Below are 20,008 nucleotides of genomic sequence, written 5' to 3' on the forward strand. Positions count from 1 at the left end.
ATTTAACCAGCGCCCTTCTGTATGTGCCTATGTATGTAAATGTAATATGTTAATTTCTACTCGCATTTGCATGCGCCACATAACCTCAAACAAACTGCAGTTAACTCGAATTTACAAAAACAACAACATCATAAAATCAGTGAAAAACTAAATGAAGTTGAAATAACCCTTTAGCGCTTCAACAAGGGGCATCCGAAAAAAATGTGTGCCGTGAATTTTACTCTATTAAATTGTGCGCGTCACGCCTTCAACACACAGAAAGAGGGACACAAGTAAATAAATAAAATTACATAACCTTTATTTTTCACATGACCCAAGTGTGTTGTTCTTCATCTCCACCTCCTCCTTTCTCTAACTGTTTGTCATGCATTCTGCATACCAAAGTGTGCCGCCGCCGACGCTGATGCCGATCGCTATGAATTTCAAGTGGACCACCCTGTGCGTGCTCACGATTGCTACAAATTATTTACTCATTCTATATAATTATCGTTAAGTTTAGTGTTGAAATCACTGATTTGGAAAATAAATGAAAATAAGGCGCAGGTGAACCCAGAAAGTCTACATGTTGTGTCTTTGGGTAAGTGTGTGTGCGTGGGTCAATTTGTAAATTACCTAAATTATAGTTATATTAACGCCGTAATTTTTGGGCTCATTTACAATATTGTATGAGAAATTTACACTTAAAACATCCCGCTGTTTAACTATCGCTTTAACACCAGTTCATATTTCAGTTGGTGAGAGTTTTTGTTGTGCTGAAGAAGGGCGTTATACCAATTATATTCATTTACATAAATATATTTATGAGCATTGACCTTGGAAAATTATGATTTCTTTCTTTTATGTAATAAGTATACGGGGCATAAAGTGTCTTGAGGTCATACAGAGCGGTGCGTTAATGCCACAAACCTTAACCTCTTCCAAACTTCCACTTTCTCGTCAACGAAAGCATAGCAAATCTCGACAAATATTTGTTTTCTTTCTGAACTGGTTTTAGAATCGGATAGATCTACCCAATAAGTTTAGCTCAGGTATGGTTTTTTTACAAGATAATCATGAGATGTACCATAATGGACATAATGTAATTGTAAAACTGGACCAAAACTGTCTCTTCTTTATAGAAATAGGATTATAGGCCTTACAAATGGACTGAGTTTGAACTTTTTTATGAAAATTTTTAAACTTTTAAAGAGAGATCCCGAATCTCTATTCCCTCGAAAACCGGAAACATTCTTAAGAACTTTCCTTGATTTACTTTGGGTCAAACACCCGTTATTTTCATTTCTTTATTTTCACATAACCTTTTGAAATTCGCGCCAAGCGCAGGCATTCTAAAGAATGACTACTTTTCATTGACTTTGTGACGGTACTCCATCTGTTATCGCAAAGGTCCAAAACTGGTCTATGTGTGGTTTTATGGCCTACCAGACTAACCTAAACCGTTATCTTTAGACTATTCTGATTTCGGGACGACTTTGCTGTTCTAGAATTACTTTAGTACCTTTCCGAAGCTGAGTTTCTGAAAAGAAAAGTGCCTTTCAATAATTGGCTTTTTTTAGACTCTGGGAGTTTTAAATATAACTATTTTAACGCCTACGCTAGCCTTGGCGAATTGGCTGGAATTGACATTAGCCGACTCAAGAACTATATAATAGATTGCAGGAGCTTTGCCGAATCGTGAGGGTCCTTCTAAGCCGTAAGGGTTTTTTGATACCACAAAGGATGGCGGTGTCTAAGTAAGATCTTCTGCATAGCACGGAGCTGCTTCTTGACCAACCCACCTTGTAAAAATGAATTTTATGTCCTCATTCGGTTGCGAAATCTTAGTGGTGTAACCCCATGGTCTGGAAATTGTGAAAAGTCAGTTGTTTTGGGCAATTCGTGTTGGGTACTCTTATATAATACTGAATTGGTGGAACTGAACTTTGAACTATATATAATAGTATCTTTTGTTTTAAAGACAGTTAAACTGCCTAGCCAGTTAAATAGCCTCGAAACCAAATTTTCGTATAATTAATATTTGATCGGAAAAATTGGTCCTAAATGTAGAGATTGGGATTATCTGGTCAATTCTAATACTAGGCGCTTCTATAACTTGTTATATCTTCATAACATCTTTGATATATTATGTTTGAAAATTCTACATTCTCTGCATGGAGGCACATTTCATGAAAACTCGATAGGTGTCTCTCAATTAATTAGGCAAAGATCTCTTCTCAATTCAACTCCTCAACCCGGAACAATCTACAAGAATGCCTGGCAAATGCAAAATTCAATTGAGTTGTTAAAAAAGCCGTTTAGAAACGATTTCCCATGCGAGTCAATAAAAGTGGCTTCAACGTCAATTCGTGCAATTAAGCACTCAATAGACGCTTGAAGAATACATATGCAAAGCAGTTGGAAGTGGAGAGCACATGGCGATAACCAAAGGGGGAATCGCACGAGATGCGAACAATGCACGCAATTTAACAACAGAACTCCGGCATGCAATGAGAGCCAACTGCCAGATAAAATTGATGAAGATGTTAGAATTCGTGTGATGTGCGCTGGGAATGGAGTACAAGGAGACGAAGTGGAGACGGAGCTGTGGTTTGTTGATGTTAGATGCTTTGATATTTAAATGCTTTCATGGCTGACTAAATGCTTTGAAGATTTGTGTGTCTGTGTGTGTGTTGGCGCTTTTGGTGGCATGTTGTTGGCTGGCTGACACGAACACATAAGGAAATGTAAGTGCATGCATAGAGGAGCGAATGGACGAAAACTACGAGCTGATAGATTGCTCAGGCAATGGCTATTGTGCTGCTGCATTTAATGAAGATTGTTTTGCTGATAGCAGCTAGAAGAAGAAGCAGAACAAAAATAATTTTGCTTGGAAACGCATTTATATGTGCAACAACAACAACAAAACCACAAACAATAAAGGCAATTGCTCGCATAATAAAATTTGTGAACTAAAAACCGCAGAGGTGTGGGGTCCACACACACACACACACATACATACATATGTATGTGCGCCCACGCCAACAATAATTGCCTTTGAATTGAGACTTTAATTGAGTTATAAAACATTTGCAAGCGCTCACACATAAACAAAAAATAAATTTTCCGCTGCAGTTTAGCGATTGCAACGTTGTTATTGCAATGCCGTTAATAGAAAATTTTCACAACTGACCGCCTGACCTGCCTCAATCGTATTAGATATATCTATTGTTGTTTGTATGTGTGTTGTTGTTTTTTGCTGCTGATTGCTTGCGATTTATTTGCTGAAATTGTTATTGCTTTTGGCATTCCAGACAATTCAATCTAACATCGAGGAAGTGCTGACCACACTGTTCTTGTTGCTGTTGTTGTTGTTATATGCAAAACGGTTTATGCAATTACCAACAATAGAACAATGCTGGGCGTGCACGGCTGTTCGTTCATCAGTTGCACTTATTTACCGTTGCTTGTGGGTCGCGCTACTCCTGCTTCAAGTATTTGCGCAGGCAGAGTAATTGCCTCACATTAATTGTTCTTTGATTTATTTGTAAAAATATTTGATTAGATTAGGCGGTCATGGCGAGGGTGTGGTGGCTGCTTATTGCAAGAACAACTCAACTATTGTATTTAGATTTTTATAAAGGTTTATGGAGAGGCGAAAGTTTTGCTTTATTGCTTTGTAGATAGTGTTTGGTGAGGATGTTAAGAGTGGAAAATTTTCTGTAGATATTTCACACGTCCTTAGGCTCTACTGCATATAAGATTCTGATACTACTAAACCAAACGATCTTAAGCTAAAATCCTTTCTGAAAGAATCTGCAGAAATATCATTCACAGTCACACTTCGTACTATAAAATTTTAAATCCATCGTAAGCTTTTTCTCTATGAACTTCAAGTTCGAACTCCCGTACTATATACATATGTAGCTATAAGATACGGAGAAGCCTACAGCAGAGTCTTTTGTCAAGATAGAAGCTGAACGGCATAACAACAACTTATAACCGTTTAATTAATTCTTTTAAGTCAAATCTAGGTACAAGTAATATAACATAGACATATTTCTTTGAGCCTATATTTACCGAAAAATATTATCAACAAGACGTCTCTCAAAACCTTGCCTAACTAATCAGCCACATATGTATGCTTTGAATGCCTAAAAAGAAATTGTAGAATATCACAATCATTTTATGATAAAGATGAAGATCTGGAACGGATCTTAAATCAAGCTACTATAAAATAGAGTTTTGGACTGTTCATTATAAAGGGTGATCCGTTTTGTGGTTCCCTACTTTTTTTATAGAAAAATACAGTAAATTCAAATTTGATGGGGAATATTTATTTATTGTCATTCAAAAGAACATTCTTTGGAATTTATTTTTTAAATATTTCTCATTCAAATATTGGCCGCTGCTACGTCTCAGATGGTTCATCGGTTGAGTCGACTGCTAACTGGCGAATGATAAGAGTGATGTTTTGCTTCAAGGCCTGAATCGAAGCAGGATTGTCGGTCGCCATTGACGGCAACGTTCTCACCGGCTTCATTTTTGAAGAAATATGGACCGATGATTCCACCTGTCCACAAACCACAACAACCCGTTGATTTTTCTGGATGAAATGGTAGCTCTTGAATCTCTTCAGGTTGCTCTACGTCACAATTGCGGCAATTTTGCTGGTTTTACATACCCATTGAGCCAGAAATGGGCCTCATCACAGAACAGAATTTGGCTAGAAAACGTCGGATCTTCTTAGAACTTTTCAAGAGCCCATAGAGCAAAGCGTTGTCGCTTGGGGAGGTCGAGTGGCTAAAGTTTTTGCACTAGTTTTCTTTTGAACGCTTTCAATTTAGAATCTCGACGTAAAATGCGCTAAGGAGTTCCATACATTCGTCCGAGTTGCTGCGAATGGCGCCGAAACGAATCTTCACGGTCTCGTGTACACTCTCAGCTACAGCTGCTATATTTTCTTTTTCTTCTTGCTGGACATGGACTATTTTGTCGAATATTATCCAATAATGAATGCTGGGTCTCAAGATTGGTGATGGTGTTGCGAATAGTACGCTCAGTATGCCGAATATGTTGATCATAATTTGAGCGAGGCGCCCGAAACATTCATTACAGAACGTGAATTTTCGTAATAAAGTTGAAAAAAGTACCTCCACAATAATCACTCTTTAGTTATAATTTTATTGAGTACTTCTCGAAAAAAATTAAAAAAGATCACCTAATGACCATAAACTGTACAAGATCGTGAATTATAGTTAGACATTATCAATCGGTTACAGAATTTTTGAGATCCCCGCAGAAAGCTGCCTTTGAAATTACTGGGTATGAATCTACTACAGAAAAATTAATGCTTTTTGGGTCAGTTCTTCTTCTTTTATCGAAAAACTTTCCATCTAATAAAAAAATATGAGATCGTTTCAAGACATTTTGCCTTTTATCTTGGTCCTTGTAGTATTCTTCGTATCTTAGGATGAAATTCGAAAGAATGGAAATTTATCAATTATTTTGCCAGATGTTGTATGACTTAGAGCAATCTGAGTCTGAATAAATTTAAGTAAAAGATGTTCCTGCGAATAAAATCTATTATTCTTATAGAATAATAAAAAATCCCAAAATATCATTTGGAGTCAATGTGACCCGATGTCATTGTTGGTTAGTTAAATTTATTTTAGTTTAGCAGTGTGACCTTAGTCAAGTGAGCGATTATAGCAATTAAAAAACCCATTACAAGTAATCAACTAATGCATTTTTCAATTACAAATAGCAATACTTCAATAATCAATTGCAGAAATTTGTCAATATTCGCCAATCAGTTTTACCACAAATGCTTAACGAACTTTCTTTGCAATCTTCAAACACGCTTGTATATTTATATAGCTACATATGTACATATGTGTCTAGTATACATATTTACATATATACAAACACATATAGTATTCGCTGAGTGCCGCTCATGTAATCATGTACCGGCTGATAAGGCGTGTTTTATCACTATTAACAACCATTTAACTAAACACCATAAACAGCGTACGTAACGCTGTAACAAAAGCAAGAACAACAACAATAACAACATGAAATCACAACACTACACCATTAATGGCAATAACAACAATCAATAGTAAACAGCTGGCAAATGACAGTTAATTGACTACCCACGCAAATGCCCAACACAGCATAGCGCAAGAGCAACGCAGCGCTCCAATGCTGCCAGCATAGATCAATGCGCGGCAACAACAACACACTTTACACACATACATATGTATGTATGTATCTATTGCATAGTCGTAGCGAAGTGTTGCGCATGCGCATATCAGCCTTATTAACATGCAATTGCATCAATAACGGCAACATGCGGCGTGTCGATGGCAAATATGCATATATGTATGTATGCCGCTGTGGCGCTTGTGGTGAAGCAGCGAAGCTGTTAAATTGTTGTTACGAGTTTATGTGGCATGCATAGGCGGTGCGCTAAAGGCGTGGAGGTGCCACAACAGTGTGAAAGTCAACGTTGACGACAAGAACTATTAAAGTGGGCACACTTCAGAGTTTTATCGCTCAGAGGTTGTTGATGTTGTTGTTGTTGGGTATTATTAATGATTTTAAGTTTTCGGGGGCTTTGTGTTGCCGCTGTGGCGTGCATTGCCAATTTCAATTATAAAATGGATTTGAGTAGGCTCAACTAACAATTTGGTATCTTTAAAGCATGGCATGAAGCCTTGGCAAGTGAAAGAGGGAAGAGAAAATATATTGGATTGTGTGGCTTGACTTGGTTTACGTCTCAGATGTAGTGAACAGATTTGCATAGAATCTATGCCATAGATATATGTTTGTTCGATGCATGCTTTTTGATTTTGCCCTATAAATGGAGGATACTAACCTAAATGACTTCCGCAAGGCTGGAAATCTTTAGCTAGAAGCTTTGAACTTTTGAGAGACCTTGACCGTCAGAAACTCTCCGGCAATGGGAAATTTATCCTGGAAGTTTATATAAGCTGAGGATTGAAAAGTCTTCAATCTTCTGAGAGACCTTGAACGTCAAAAATTCTCTCCGGCTATGAGAAATTTATCCTGGAAGCAAATTTGGTATTCTGAGGATTGAAAAGGCCTCAACCTTAGGCGTGCAATGAGGAGAAAATACTCGTGGTAAAACAAGCGTGTCGGGAAAGTAGATTCGGAATGAATGTGTAAAAAAGAAAGAGATGATCGTAATGTGGGGAGAAAACGGTCAATACACTAAATATCATACTCCTCAAGTCATTACCAGTTTTCCAAAAAAAAGTCTTTACATAGGTAGGTAAGTAAAGTGGTTGTCAAATGACGCCTTTACGAGGCCCATTATAAATCCACCGGGACTAAAGCCCCTTACACTACAATGTCCTCTTTGAACCGCTCTGTGGCTTTTATAAAGTTGAGCAGCTCAACAAGTTTAACGTGCGCAACTTCCGAGATGTTGTCTTTACATAAGAAGAGCTCATAGACTCGAGATCCAAGAATTACACGAGAAGACGTCCCGTACCGCAGGATTCTTTGAGAAAATGGATATGTATATCATAAATCCAATAAAACCGCAGATACATGAGACAAATTTCCATGAGGGGGTATCCTCATAAGATCCCAACTTTGAGGCCTAATACCGAAAAATCAATAACGGATGAACTATATTCCAGAAGAATTCGAACCTTTTGTTTAGAGCTTGCTTGGAAATATGTTCTCAGAATATATGTAAAAAGACAGCACTGATTCGATGTTGAAGACCTTGAGAGGACTATGAGTTTAGACTGAATTAAGAACTCTAGGCATGAGCTGACTCGGAGTCTACTAGCTTTGGTCGTCTTAGCTCTCTACTTATTGCTTTGCTTGACTTCTTGAATGGGGTTACCAGTTAAAATTTGGCAATTTTTATGTTTTCGTCAAAATTTAACGCACTTTTTTGGAGTGCAACCCTGAAATATTTGTCGCCACTTAAATATATGGACGTATATATGTATTTGTATCATTGCATATATTTATTTGCCAAAAATTTGTGCATAGCGGTACTAGCGTGCTGATAACTGTCATTTTGTTAATAAAAAGCCTTGAGGGGGCCGTTAAAAAGCCCAAACTGCCGCATTGAAAATTGCTGCAGAGCGTGTGCTGCCAACAACAAGGCAATGCAACAAGCCGACAATATTTGGCCACTGCAGCTATTAAACGCCAAGATAAATATATTTTTCGTTTTTTTTTCTGTGTTAAATGTCCTATTAGAGGTGCAAATGAACGTGTGGGATGTGTCGACAACAAATGTTTAGATTGAGGTTAGTGCCGTTTAACTAAATGACGGCGCCAAGCAAATAATGTTTGGGCGTAAGTGACGTATTAATATGATTAAGGTGAATTGAATGAGAACTTGTACCCCGATGTTTAGTTAATTTATAGTAAAAATAGTTTAATTTGAACAAATTGGAGGAAGGCCATGGATGTCATGTGATTTTTAAATATTTTTGGAATATTTGGAGTTTTATACAAAAATGAGAAATTTGCCCTTCAAAAGATTTTTATCATCTCTTCTTTTTTTTACAGTCATTATATGAACCTAAAGAAAAGTCTGAAATATGAAAAAAATTCGCTCCAGTTCAAAATGATATTCACTGCATAGCTTAAAGTTTTTAAAAAGCTCGATATAATCAGACTTCATCAAGATATAGGCCAAATATTAAGGCAAAAATAAATCCTTGATATTTACTAATGTAAGTTCTAATGATATTTCCTTTAAGGTTATGATTTATTTTGATAACAAAGTGCTTTCAAGCTTTAAGCTCACTTATATTTTGGCATTTTTCACCTCATTATCACTAATTCCCAACAAATAATGCATATGAAGTTCCGAAATCTTCTTTCTCTCTGCTACTGAACACCACTGAAGATCATGTACAACAACAAAATACCAAAAACAACAAAGAAGCTAATTTTAAAACCGCTCAACCTAAAACGATTATATTACATTTGACATACAAATTCTTAAACAAATCAGTAGCGCTAGTAGCTGGTCCGTAAGACGAAAATATCAATGACAAGCAGATAACAAGTGCTGATGAAGCATACATATACAAACAACAAAACCGCAGAAGAAAGCACTTGAATGCTACACGTTCCCAACGAAACCGCAGTCAAAGTGCTGGTATGCTCATGCGCATCTTGTAGCGAGTAAATATGTAAGTAGTGCCATACAACACGTGATCTAACATACAGTGCGCCATGAAGTGCCATTTTATGGAAATCACTTGAAACGTTATGCTCCCAAATTGCTTTATGCTGAAGTATGAAGTTGAGCGTGTGTGTGTACGTGTGTGCGGCAATGATATTACCAACTTTGTTGTTATACAACTGATAAGTATCTCTTAAGTAAGTGCATGTTAAAGCCGTTAAGATGCTTTTGGGTAGCGGAAATTTTGGCTGGGAGTTTGCTGGCAACACAAGAGCGCCGTTGAAATCGATCGCTTGAGCCTTTTTCGGAGTTTTTTTTACACTGGATTACCAGCATTTGTATGTGTGTGTGACACATAGTGAACAAATTGTGTGCCAAATTGCTTGAATGCTAAGTTGCATGTGACTGCAATGATATGAGCTCATAAACGCCATTTAAATGTTGGAGCTCCCGAAACGGTGGCAATTGATCTGATGACCCTAAGCTGATTATTTTCGTTAATTTATGAGACTTTATGCAATAGAAGTGTTCAATACAACTTTTTGGGGTTTTTTATTTCGAAACAGAGTTTCGCCTAACACATTCAATAATTTTGAAAACAAACTTTCCTAGCTTTCTGAGGTATGTATTAAGTGTTAATATTTCCTTCACAGTGCTAAACGTTATTTGGTAAAGCAAACTGAAAATTTAATTGTTATTTCTGAGATATCAGAGTATTTGCAATTATTTATTAGAAAATAAATCCATGTTTAACTTAATATAGATATGTATGATTGATGACCGCCCCAATTTTCATAATTAACCTGCCTTACACAGCAGTAAAGGCCTTCCTAATGAAAAATATGTCCTAAATTTGTGCTTATAACCAAATTTATTAATACATTTGTATATTATTGCAGATAATAAATTTTGTTTTGTATTGAAATTTTTTTTATAAATTATAAAATTTTTATATATACTTTTTTTTACTTTTAGTCACTCAAATAGTTTATCAATAGTTTATCAGTAACTGGCACACTGATCAATATACCAAACTGTTCCCAAAATATTATGAGCACAGTCCACGCGGGTCGTTGCATACATTTAGGCAGTAATAGTGAAGCAATGCTGTATGCGGTTTGGAAGCCACTGGATTATTTAACAAGCCAAAGAATTGTATTAAACAATTTTTTTTGAAATTATAAATTATTTTTACGAAAATTTACCCTGGTGATACATATTTAATAAATAATTTAATAATTTTGAAAAAATAAAAATTTTTTGCTTGCAGTAGATCATTGGGTTAGGGCCTACACACATGTAATTTGAATTTTAGAACAATTGCTTATTTTTCGGAATGTAAATATTTCATTACTTTAATAAAGCAAAAAATTTTGCGCAAGATTTTTGGTCCTCAGAACATTTTCAACGGCGAATACCGCAGACGATGGAACGATGAGCTGTACGAGTTATACGACGACATTGACATAGTTCAGCGAATAAAAAAACAGCGACTACGCTGGCTAGGTCATGTGTCCGAATGAACGAAAACTCTCCAGCTCTGAAAGTGTTCGATGCCCCGCCGGAGGAAGCTGAGGAAGGCGAAGGCCTCCGCTCCGTTAAAGGGAACATGTGGAGAGCGACCTGGTTACACTTGGAATCTCTAACTGGCGCCGAACTGCGAAGGAAAGAGAGGAGTGGCGCGATCTCATCGATTCGGCTATAACCGGCTAAACGGTTAAACGCCAATCACATACACAATAAAATTTTGTCTCAGAATACTCCTTGTAAAATTTTGCATAAAAGAGTCGATTTTCCTAACGTTCTATGAATCTACAAATTGAATGTCATTGGGTTTTCAAGAAGAATAAATGAACTGTGTATTAATGACACGTTTCGAGTGAAAGTTAATGTGATGAAATATTCTAGAAAATAATTTTAGCTGTAATTTTAATAGACTTGAGTTAATAGTAAAACCCAACTCTTCTCTCGAATACTATTTTTAAGACCTTTCCTATTATTCAAAATATAAATTACGAAAAAAAATAGTTTGAAAATCATAAATGATTATGAGTCTAAGTCTGTCAGTTATAACCTTAACAATAGTTATAAAACTGTCTTTGCTTGTTCTTTATTCTTAGGATATTTGTGATTCTATGAGTGAAAAATTAATTTTTTTTCCAAATTAATATTTTTATTAGTAGAAATCTAGAAGAATTTCCAGCATTTGCAAAAAAAAGTGCTGTAAACCCTTTAAGTTTTTTATATGTATAAAGTACGATCACTAAGATCCTCCAGAGCGTATTCAGTTTCAACGAAGTATTGTTCATTCAGCAAGTCTATTAAATTTTCGAGGACATATACTCAGTTACCCTGTATAATTCTTGTTCTCTTCAGAAATGAGTACCGTGAAATTTTAATATATACGGTAAATGAATGAATATGACTGCAACACTTACTAATATGCTCACCATCAGCTTCAGTACAGTTCATTATAAAACTTCTATTCAAGAACTTCATAAAATTGGCATACAATTATAAAAAATATATCAAAAAATGTGGAAAAAATTCTTAAAATATCTGTTACTCTTCATTGTGACAGTGCAAATAACGGTATTGCTTACGGTAATGAAATGTATATTAAAAACTGAAAACCAGAATAAAACAGCAGATTTCGATGAACTCTCCAAAGAAGTTGAAACACCATTGATTAAAGCACAAAAAGGTTATTTTGATAAAGCAGCTAACAAAGAATTGTTAAACAAATTATATTTTCACTCTTTAGCCCCCACCTACGAGCAATCAATTATTTTAGTGCGCCATTTCTTGCATGGCGATGGCGGCTACATCGCACTGAGTTACAACGTCTTCGGCGACACAATTGAGCATCCACACTCCGAACACGTTATCTTCCCATATTATGAGCTCTTCGAGCCGCTCGACGGCAATCAGCCTTGGCTGCGCGTCTTCCTGCTGCGCACTACAGATCAAACAAAGCCACAAACTTGGGAGCAACACTTGCAAGGCTTCGATGCGAACGGTCAATATTTCATTGGTTTGGAGTTATTCCATTTTATAGCGAACTTACAAGGCGTCAAACTCTTGGCGTTGTTTCGCGACACAGGCGATACGGAGTACTTGCGTTATGCCATTTATGATGATTTCGTAATGGGTGGCCCAACGGAGGGGTATCGCATTAAAAAGTTGGGCATGTTCTTGGGTAATACCGAAAATTGGCTGAGCGCCTATTTTGATAAGCCGTATGTGGGGTTTAATGTGACGGATCCGGAGGAAAGACAGCGCTATGAAGATCGTTGTCCGATGTTGGCGTTGCAGGGTTGGTGGGGTGGTGCGAATTTATTCTGGTGAGTAAAGTCTGAGTGTCTATAAATATGTTATTATATTATAGAGAGATTAATTCATTCTAGCAAACTACCGTTATCGTTTCGTGGTTCTTTAGAGCTCTATATTCGACCAATAAACAGCACACATAAATTGATGGAGATTTGAATTTGGGAAGTTTTGAGGAAAGACGGAGAGGAGATCGGTATTTTTTGATAGATTTGATTGAATGTTTGATAATTTATTTTACAAAAGAATAGTAATATACTTGCTAGAGGAGCGTCAGACTCAATAATAAAAGCTGTGTACTTATCGATCGATGAAAACCTGAATCAAAGTGAAAGTTCGAAGTCTCAAGGTTTGTCTCAATCAATGTTATCCGAAAAATTTTAATTCCGTTGAGATTCTCTATAACTATATTAAAAAAAAATATTTTTTATGAGATAACCAAACGTGAAGTCTATTGGATCTTCTCGGCTAACAAACTCTTGGAAGGTAGGCTTTGTCTACATTGCTTGACTACAAGATAAACTGTTGAATCACAGCTCACTTCTGAGAACATACAAGATATGGTGAAGCATCTAGACGCCTGATCTCAGAACCTCAGTACATACCGGGTATCCAGCGCAGCAGCTAAAGTACTAGCTTGTAAGCCGCCCATAGACATCCAGGGAAAAGAATTGGCGCGAATGCATGAATTTCCAGCGCCCCACTCATATACAAGAATATTAGAAGAGAGAAACAGGAGCATCACAATGTGGCAGCAACCTCAACCAAAGGACGGTGGATTCACAGACTTATACCCGACATCCATTCGTGGATTAATAGACTGCATGGGGACCTTGATTTCCACCTGACCCAAATATGAAGTGGTCATGGGTGCTTTAGAAGCTACCTGTACAAATTCCGTCATGACACTAGTCCGATGTGCACAGAGTCGTTAGAAGACAGTGAGTATGTATTTTTCATTGCCCTCGTTTTTTAAGTATAAGGGATAAGCTGAGAATTGCCTTAGGAGGTGAGGGTGGAAAATTTGACTGCACTTATGTATGTGTCAGTCCTCCGTTAAATGGCACGCTGTTAGCGAAGCAGCAGCTTTAATTATGACAGAACTGAGACATTTACAACAGAGTAGGCGTCAGTCCGTCCGTTTCACAGAGGAGACTTAAAATGTCTAGGCACTCCCACGAAGTAATACTTAATCCGGTGGCTCTGTGGGAGAGTCTTGTGTTGGGAGTAGGTTAGGTTTAGCGGATTAAAGTTCCGCACTTCGGCTTTTGATGCTTTCTCCTACTATAAAAAAATAAAAAACACCGGGGTGTATGCGGTGTTCCTGCGTAGAGGTCTTAAACAACGACCATATGAATATTTTAACAACATATCGTCACCTGAAATGCAAAATAACGTAACATCACTTTTCGTAAGTTTACAGGAGAAGCAAAAAACCGTATAAAAAGAAAACCACTTGCGATATTGAAACAAAATTTTCAAATCTGAATTAACATAACACTTTTATGTATATTTTAGGAAAAAAATAAAAAAAAAATTCTGCTAATTTTATAGTAGGTGTCTTACGTTATTTTGAATTTTCATTTCTGAATCAAAATAACGTATGATCAATCTAAATTTGTATAAAAATTTAAAATTGGAATATTAATACTTTTTTTTAATTTTAAATAAAAACAGGTGCAAGTTTTCCATATTTCATGTTATTTTTATTATTAATATGTACATAAGTACTAAAAAAAATTAAAATATTTCAAGTCAAAATGAGAACAATGTTTAATAATTGTTTATTAAACAATTAATTATTCAAAAGGTATATTATCATAAAAGTAATGACAGTCTGCTGGAATCAAAGCCTTTAGGTCCTGCAGATGTTGCCATTTCTTCTTGGATATCGTTAACCTTTGCGGGTGCAAAAGATTAGGCTGCTGAATTTCAAAATTTCTGGTAGTCCTTTTTGGAAGAAGCTGATACTCGTCCTTAAAACAGGTTTTGTAATATATGGATCCCGTTGTATCATATGCCAAAGCACGAATCATATTTACTGTAGGATCTCCAACTTTATTACCTGAGAGAACAAATATATAATAAAATAAAATAATTTACTTATTTTAAAAATCCATAAATATTTTAAATAAGTAAATAAAAATAGAATATAAAGCTGAGCATAAAACTTGTCAAAGTTTTGTGCATGTACGTATGTAAACAGATGTAAAATTGTTTACCTGGTCGAATAGATGAATACCGCTTTGGAAGATTTTCATAATCCAGGAAATAACTGTGTTGTAGGTGATGAACCACTAGTGGATATGGATTTTTTCGTGCGTCTTTCATTAGTTGAACTAGTTGGGAGGGCAAATTAATTTGTTTATTATTCATTTTGCGTTGTATTAATGAGTGAGTAGTGTCACATTCCATTTGTGTATGCCCTACGACTAAATACTTATGCTCAATGGTAATGTGGTTTACTACACAAAACGATATTAAGGCATTGGATAATACTGCATTCCGATTTTGATAAAAGCAACCATCAGAATATATAATAAAGTGATGGATGTTTGGGGTATTAAGTATTTCTTTCTTTATGTGCTTTATTACAATTGTTGCGAAAGTCGAAGCAACAAGACTGCCTTCAGTTTCATCCCAGACATAGTTGTCAGATTTATGAGTAATAACGTTATATATAGTAAAATTATGAACTTGAAGTTTCATTTTGTAATAAGATGCATTTGCCTTTGACTGCGGAATAAGCTTTACCGCTTGCATGTCCATACATAATAAAGAGCATAAGCCCGCTTTAGCACTTTCAATGTCATTATTTTTTTCTTCTCTCATTTCCCTTATATCTTTTCTGTGGACATCATATTGTTCCACTGAGATATTTTTTGATTCGAAAGATATGCAAGTGTTACACATATCATTTCTTGGTTTAAAAATCGATAAATTATTTGTATTTAAAAATTTCATAAAATTTGGGAAGGATATAGGAGCGATATCATTTGCATTATGCGATTTACAGTCTCGAGAATAAACTTCATACACATTTGCATACGATTTAAATTCTGATTGAAAATACAATTTATTTGTATACTGACGTCGGTAATGGGATTCTAGTTTCGGAATGTCTTCCAACCATTTAATTAAATAATTTAATCTATCTTGATAGGTTTTTTTCCCGTATTGTGTTTCTTCGATTTTCCACTTGCAAATTTTTTTTATTTTCAGGACCCAATTGAGTGCTATAAAGTTCACTGGAACTCAACCAACTTCTTACCATAGTTTCCGAAATACCAAGGGTTGACAAAAACATTTTACTGCACACTTGATGACGTACTCTTTTATGATGCAAAAAATAGGATTTTGAATATGAACGTCGGAAATTTTCCACATAAATCCGCTTTTTAGCATGAACTTCAATACTGCTAGTTACATAAACTTTCTTTTGGTCCCATGACATTTGCCAAAAATTTTCAAATATCTCCTTCCGCACATTTTCTGAATAAAGAGAACAATGCCGAGTTGAACTTTGTACACAATAATTAGATGTGCATGCTGCTTTTATTTCTCGTGGTTTCCTTTCGCAAATATTTATTTCCTTTTGATAAGCCGTCATATTGTTTACCATACATTCGATTTTTTATATTTTCTTCCCTTTTGTTAATTTTTTTACAACCTTGCACATTTTCTTTATTATTTTCAGCATCTTTAATTATGGAACACATCTTATTATTTCACAACACTTTTCTTGTTTTACCTGTTTTATAACTTTCAGTATAAAAACGATTTAAATTATATCACCAAAGCACATTAAACATAACTAATAGAAACAAACATAACAATAAATCAAGGCTAACTCCGTTATAAAAAAAAAAAAAAAATACTCTGTTATTTTTACATTAGTGATGATACGTTATTTTGTTTAAGGAAAGCATGCACTTGTTGATACGTTTTTTTGAATTTTTAATATAACTTGGGTATTTTGGGTCGCAGAAGCCTAAAATTTTTGACACTTATGTAATATGATGTGTTGAATCGTAATCAATAAAAAACCCAATTTCGAATTTTTTGATGATACGTTATTTTGCATTTCAGGTGACGATATATGTATTTGATTCAAACATTTAAACTTTTAAAATGTAAAGTAAATAATCAGTCTTGCTTTGAGTTCGACAAGTATCATCTGAACTATATATTAACCATGTGAAGATTTTGCCAAAGGCCTTTTAATGGGTTAACTAGCCTTAAACAGTGAATCTAGATTGTCAATTTAACCCCAACAGATCATAGTTTTGACATAACCCCAGAAAACCAATGGACCTCGAATTCAGCGACCCCACAAGGCACACATAGTAAGACCTCCAGGTCAGGACAAATTGTTTTTTGTGTGGCTGTGTTATTAATCTTTTAGAAATACATAGATAAGAATAACATTTGTTCCAAAAAATGGCACACAAGTACATTGTTAGCCTTAGCCTAGTTCTTGATGGAAAAATTTGATGTGGGTTTAGTTTGCTCCAGAAATTGTATTAGTCTTCCAATTTGAGAAAAGTAAAGGCTGCATGTACTCAAGTGGAAAAAGAAACAGTATTTACTTAGTGTTATTTCTTTTATATAGGATATTTATATTTTTTCTAGCTTAATTAAAATGTATATGAGATCTATGATTTCAAGGTCAAAGCCATATAAACAGCTATCACTTGAAAAAAAATCTCACATCAAATGCTTTTCGCTAATATGGTGCGCAAATATCTTCCTTTCAGTTTAATTGAAATGCCAAAGTTAAGGCCAAAAGCTTTAAAATCACACAGACAAACACACGCACGCCTGAATCTCATTCAATTAGGATTGCAGGTGTTTATTGGCACTTTGTCCGCACAATTCAATGGAATTCAATTAAACACTATTTACAGAATTAAACATAAACATTAAAGAAAACACAGAAGACAGACAATGCAATAAGACTATGAATGTGCGTCTACTCGACGCTCGTGACATGCGATAGGGAAACGTGCGCGTTGAGCACCGACAGCTGCGGAAGTTGTTGTCTGCCACAAGGTGACAATGACGACGTGAAAATCAATACTCGCGGCAAATGAGCTAACTAAACAAGCCAATAAACAAAGCGTCAGCGGCTCATTGGTGGCGCATCGATGACGATAGCGATAGTGCAGACAAGCAAAAAAACGACAGCAACAACAATAACAACAACAACTATGCAAAAATAATAACAATAGCAAATAATGAGCTGTGAAGAAGCCAAGCAAATGTGACTGGGCGAGGCGAGCAGTTGGCGGGGTGGAGTAATAGAACCGTAGATAATTTAATTTTAGTCTAAGCACCTAAGAGCTCAGTCTGGCACCGCTCTTAAGCACGCCTAGTGGGCCGCCACAAGAATATTGCTAAATAAAAGACAACTGTGGTATATGTGTGTGTCTGTCTGCGCGCTAAATGTGGCAATAATGCGTGTCTAAAACGGGGGTGTGCTGCGTCTGTTACACACACATGATGTTTGAGGTTAGGAATCCGATCACTTGAAATGCATACCTATAGTTTTATGTTTGTACTGTTGCTATTGCAGCCGTTATCTTTTGTTGTCTCTTGCGGTACTTTTAATGTTTAACATTTTTTTAAGCTGTGCTGGCACTCGAGTCACGAGTCTCACGTGTACGACAACTATAGATAGATAGCCACACACAAAGGTTTGTAGCTATGTACTAGTAAGCTCGTAATAATGACATTATATTTTGAAGTGTGCTGTCATGCGTATAACTTGGATTGACAAGGAATTTATTGTCGATTGTCAAGTGTTTGCAATTCAACAAATTGCTTACTAAGCGAACTACATACATTGACAAATTGTAAAGAATATTTTGACAAGTGGTAGAACAAGTTGCACTTCCGTGTTGTAAAAGCATCATTGCCGATTTTTGGATTGATCGATACTTCTGGATTTTAATTGAAGATTTATTGGCATCCTTTCAGTTTTCTTTAATGGTTAAAGCAATTCTGACCCTATTTAAGAGGTTGACTGGAGTGTAGTATCGGTAATCTATTTGTTTACAGAGCTTCATAATAATTATGCCTCCTCTTTCAGAACTAAGTTGTCTCTAATATTCCGCAAAGTAAAATACATAGTTTGACCATTAGACTTCACTGAGCTTCGTTGATGTCTTTAAAAGGTTAAACCATCATATTTAGCGCTTATCAAACACCATAGTCTTCTTCGAGATTAGGTTAGTTTGGGTTAAAGGGCTGATCCTTGTGAAATAGGAGATGCCACTTGGACAGCTAGAACCAGTCTTTGTGATGCCGCAAACTCCTCAAAATGGATCCCCAAGACACTGAAGTGACGACAAAGCGCTTTGGACCTTTTACGTATTTATACAGGCTACTAATGTGTCAACGGGATAGTTCAACTGATTCTCCGAAGTTCGTTCCGCCAATATGTTTCATCCGCAGTCTAGCGAAAGCTGGACAATTAAGGAGAAAATGGTTCGCTGTCTTTATCTCCCCTTCTTACATGCAACTTTGGCAATTTGTATCCGTCAGGATATTTAGCCTCATGGCATGTAGCTTCATCGGACAGTGTCCAGTAAGGACTCCTAATATTACGGCGAGCTGAATCTTCCTAAGAGCAAATAGCTTAGTGGATCTCCTGCGATCCATCTTAGGCCGATACCTTCTTAATCCAAGGGCATTTAATAAATATAATTCAGGAGTTGAGAAAGTCGGGGAACAAATGACAGGTTCGCTTTATTGAACTAAAATAAGGCTGAGCACACAGTGAAGTACTGGCCAAATAGAGGCAAGATAAACGAAAAATTCACATACCAAATTGAGGAAACTTTTCCAGAATAGCATTACTTCCTCGATAACTTGAAATATTTACATCTAGAAAGTGTTATAATTTATTTATTATTTTATAGAGACTTATTCAATAACAAAACTAATTATTCTATAGCTTTCTATCTTATAAGAAGCTTGTATACATTTTAACGCGTCTTATAAGAAAAATTCTGTCTTGGTATTAAACCATTGCATGGATCAAAAATCTTCTTATATTGGAACGGAGACTACCAACGTAATTTCAGTAACATGTGACGACATATCCAACGACGCATTTTGGGCAGCCTAAAGAATATAATATTAATAGATTTGTCCATAATAAACTGTTTTTGTGAACATTTCAGAACCTAAATATTTCTATTAAACTATTTATTATTATCAATTTGTCACTTGTCCTGTTTTCCTTTCTTAGCGCTTGAATCAGTCTAGTCTTTCTGTATAACGTATGAGAATACAATGTTTTCCATTGTTGCTCAGCTTTAATGCATTTTTCTGCTTTCTTTGTTATCGACTGTATGAGCAATGTGTTGCAACTCGAAGATTCTGCGCTTGCATTCCGTTTGCATTGTCATAAACAATTACATTCGATGGAAAAAAGAAAAGCGCACAACTGTCTTTGTTGATATGCAACAAATAATAATACTCACTTATCTATATATCATATACATATTT

The 20,008-nt window shown here is 35.8% G+C and overlaps 2 protein-coding genes across 4 annotated transcripts; one reads left to right on the plus strand and one right to left on the minus strand.

The window, feature by feature from the left end:
* Positions 1-11,641: 11,641 nt before the first annotated feature.
* On the plus strand, positions 11,642-13,348 carry LOC105212038 (uncharacterized). The gene is made up of 3 exons (XM_011183787.3): positions 11,642-11,867; positions 11,928-12,507; positions 12,571-13,348. Exons 1-3 carry the CDS (start codon positions 11,699-11,701, stop codon positions 12,650-12,652), a joined length of 831 nt encoding a protein of 276 aa, XP_011182089.3. The 5' UTR covers positions 11,642-11,698; the 3' UTR covers positions 12,653-13,348.
* Positions 13,349-14,177: 829 nt separating this feature from the next.
* On the minus strand, positions 14,178-16,577 carry LOC128920471 (uncharacterized). 3 transcript variants are annotated; one of them, XR_008470539.1, is made up of 3 exons: positions 16,245-16,577; positions 14,716-14,832; positions 14,178-14,558 (listed from the first exon to the last, which is right to left on the minus strand). XR_008470539.1 is itself a non-coding variant. In XM_054227769.1 (2 exons), the coding sequence occupies exons 1-2, from the start codon at positions 14,867-14,869 to the stop codon at positions 14,293-14,295; spliced, it is 420 nt and encodes a 139-aa protein (XP_054083744.1). In that variant the 5' UTR covers positions 14,870-14,884; the 3' UTR covers positions 14,178-14,292. The 3 variants fall into 3 exon arrangements, 1 of the variants encoding a protein (XP_054083744.1); XR_008470540.1 differs by lacking the exon at positions 16,245-16,577 and adding an exon at positions 15,765-15,867; XM_054227769.1 differs by lacking the exon at positions 16,245-16,577 and having other exon boundaries at positions 14,716-14,884.
* Positions 16,578-20,008: the final 3,431 nt, after the last annotated feature.

This window comes from Zeugodacus cucurbitae, chromosome 3 (assembly GCF_028554725.1).
Source record: "Zeugodacus cucurbitae isolate PBARC_wt_2022May chromosome 3, idZeuCucr1.2, whole genome shotgun sequence".
NCBI classification, from domain to species: domain Eukaryota; kingdom Metazoa; phylum Arthropoda; class Insecta; order Diptera; family Tephritidae; genus Zeugodacus; species Zeugodacus cucurbitae.